This window comes from Bombina bombina, chromosome 2 (assembly GCF_027579735.1).
Source record: "Bombina bombina isolate aBomBom1 chromosome 2, aBomBom1.pri, whole genome shotgun sequence".
Classification (NCBI taxonomy): Eukaryota; Metazoa; Chordata; class Amphibia; order Anura; family Bombinatoridae; genus Bombina; species Bombina bombina.
Window position 1 is genome coordinate 520,448,333 of NC_069500.1, and position 3,022 is coordinate 520,451,354.

Consider the following 3,022-nt stretch of genomic DNA (forward strand, 5'->3'; position numbering starts at 1 on the left):
TTTAGGGCTAGATTACAAGTGGAGAGCTAATTTATATTTGCTGCCCATTGCTGCACAATTTATATTTTGCGCTCAACTTGTAATCTGGCCTTTAATGGAGGTTTATTGTTAGGAAGTTTACTGTCCTTATAATTTAACAAACAACATAGATTTCAATAAAATATGTTTATAGTTTCTGTATGAAACTTTGGCTAAAATCTTGCGCAATCATCTTATTCTAAAAATTAACTTAATTGGCTTTAGCCCAGTGCAAACTTTATTTTGCTTCTCAGTATCACCCTATGATCTCAAATCATATTTCATATGTATCTTTTTTTTAATCTGAATTTGCTTTTTCTGTATGTCTGCAGTAACCAGGCAAGTTTATGTCTATAAAACACATTTCTTTCCTTAAATTGGGTCAGGGATATGTAGAGGAATCTGCTCTACTCCATAAATTAGTCACTGTTATCAAATTAGTTTTGGTAGTTTTTCTGTATATTTTATTCTTCAAATTATTTTCTTTTTTACTATCTTGCTGCTGTCTTAAAAAAAAAAACTTTTTTAAATCTGATAATTAATATTATGTGGAAATTATTATTCATGTAAAAATGAGGAATATGAAAAACTATATTAAAAGGATCATATAATAAAAAATAATAATTATACATAAAGAATGTTCATTGAGTAATATATTTAAAGGGACAGTCTACTCAAAAATGTTTATGGTTTATAAAGAAAAAATAATGCCTTTACTACCCATTCCCCAGCTTTGCACAACCAACTTTTTTATATTAATACACTTTATAACCTTTAAACCTCTACATTTCTGTCTGTTTCTAAGCCCCTGCTTTTCATTCAGATGTGCCTTATAGATACCATTGTGCTCATTCCTGTGGAGTTATTCATGAGTCTTCACTACTTATCTAAACTGCAAGTCTGTAAATGGCACTAAGATAAGTAGGTAGTCTGCAGATTACCATAGAGATAAAAAGTATATTAATATAACTGTGTTGGTTGTGCAAAACTGGGGGTCTGTCCCTTTAAATTATAAACTAATTAAAGTCCCAATGTCTAAAGCTAAACTACGCCCCAGCAATGTGCCAATTTTATTAATGAACGGTTCTAATTAAATATTGATTTCAAGAAACAAATCAATCCTTACAAAATTGTTCATTAAATTAATTTACTGCTGTAGGAAAATATATTTGATGTGTGTCTGCAATTATGATTTCCAGCAGAGGGAGCAGATCACAACACATTTAACGTAACTAGCAGACATCTTAACATTTATCAGCAACTCAATGCAAATAAGGAGCACATTTTATAATATAAAGAGAATTTAGGAAATGTTACCCATCCTAGACTGCCTTCACTGCTGTTACACAATGAGGAATTTATTTGTTATATTTGTTGCCCTTAACATTATAAAATGTAAGTCCTGTATACAGATACATTTGTCTCTGATTTTTTTTAATCCTAAATGAGCACTAACACACCTTTTTATTTTTATTTTGCAGGTCTCCTCTCACAAGCAGTGACTCTGGATCAACCTGCATATGTGCTTGTGAAGCCCTCAGAGCCACTGACAATCATCTGTAAAGTCTCATCCTCTATTAGTGGCTATTGGTGGGGTTGGGTAAGACAGCCTGAAGGGAAAGGTTTTGAGTGGATAGGAGATATACTTGCTAGCGATGGCCAAACCAATTATGCACCTTCCTTGAAGGGACAAGTAACACTGACCAGAGACACATCAAAAAATGAATTGACTTTACAAATGTCAAACATGAAAAGTACAGACTCTGGGACATATTACTGTGCAAGATACACAGTGTGAGAAGGAAATAAAGACTGGTGATTAAAACCTCAGATGCTTTTGTTCCACTTGGTGAAGCTCATATAGAAAGGATGAGGGAGAAATCACCATTTAAAATGGCCAGAGAAGTTTAATAATATATTGGTCCTAACTCTACATAATTAAAGGGCTTTGTAATATGCACATAGTTCACATTTTCACTAATGTCTCTATTAAATAAATAATGTGAAAAAATGCTCTAGTTATTAAAAGCCATATATCTACAATATTACGTTTAGTACCCCTCTAATTATCCACACTCACAAGCTCTGAGTCAAATCTAAAGTTTTGATATACTTAACTTTAACAAACCTGTTTATCATTCATCAAACATAGGCATAAGGTAACCATCACATTTTTATACTGAATTTAGGGCCAGATTACAAGTGGAACATTATTTTGTGTTTTCTAGAGCAATAACTCTCTAGAATTAAGATTTTTGCGCTAGTCGGATTCCAAGTTGAAGGTAAACTGTTTTTGCTCTAGCGGTAACCCGACTAGCGCAAAAATCCAATGTTTTAATTTTGGGTGCACGTTTCCCCCGTTGAATTTAATAGAGAAACAAAGTTGTGAAAAAACCACCCCACTCTTTACACAACGGAATATGTTCTGTTTGTTCATAATTAATTATTTCTATATACAGTGTCATGGCCAAAAATATTGGCACCCCTGCATTTCAGTCAGATAATGCACCACTTTGCCCAGAAAATTATTGCAATTACAAATGTTTAGGCATTCTCATGTTTATTTTTTTTGTTTGTATTGGTATGACAAAAAAAAGTGGAGGAAAAAAAGCCAAATCTGACACATCCACTCAAAATTTCAAAAATGGACTGGACAAAATTAATGGCACCGTCTCAAAATTTAAAAAAATAATTGCATTCAAAGTTTGTGATGTTCCTGTAATTTGTAATTAAACTCACCTATATCAATTAACAGGTGCTGACAATATAGAAATTCCACCGGCAACCAGTTAAATTGGTGAACAATTTACTCATCCTTTCTGTTGTGTGCCACACTGAGCATGAAGAAGAGAAAGAACAGCAAAGAATTGTCTGAAGATTTGAGAACAAAAATTGTGGAAAAGCATGGACAATTTCAAGGTTAGAGATCTTAATGTTATTGTGTTCAATGTGCACAACATTGTCAAGAAGTTTACAGCCCATGCCATTGTAGCTAATCGACGTG

General features: G+C 32.9%; 1 gene segment (V, D, J or C); it reads left to right on the plus strand.

Moving 5' to 3' along the window:
• The first annotated feature begins 1,355 nt into the window (after positions 1 to 1,355).
• On the plus strand, positions 1,356 to 1,816 carry LOC128647161 (immunoglobulin heavy variable 4-59-like). The segment is given in 2 exon segments: positions 1,356 to 1,413; positions 1,500 to 1,816. Coding segments are annotated over 2 exon segments (363 nt in total).
• The last annotated feature ends 1,206 nt before the right edge of the window (positions 1,817 to 3,022 follow it).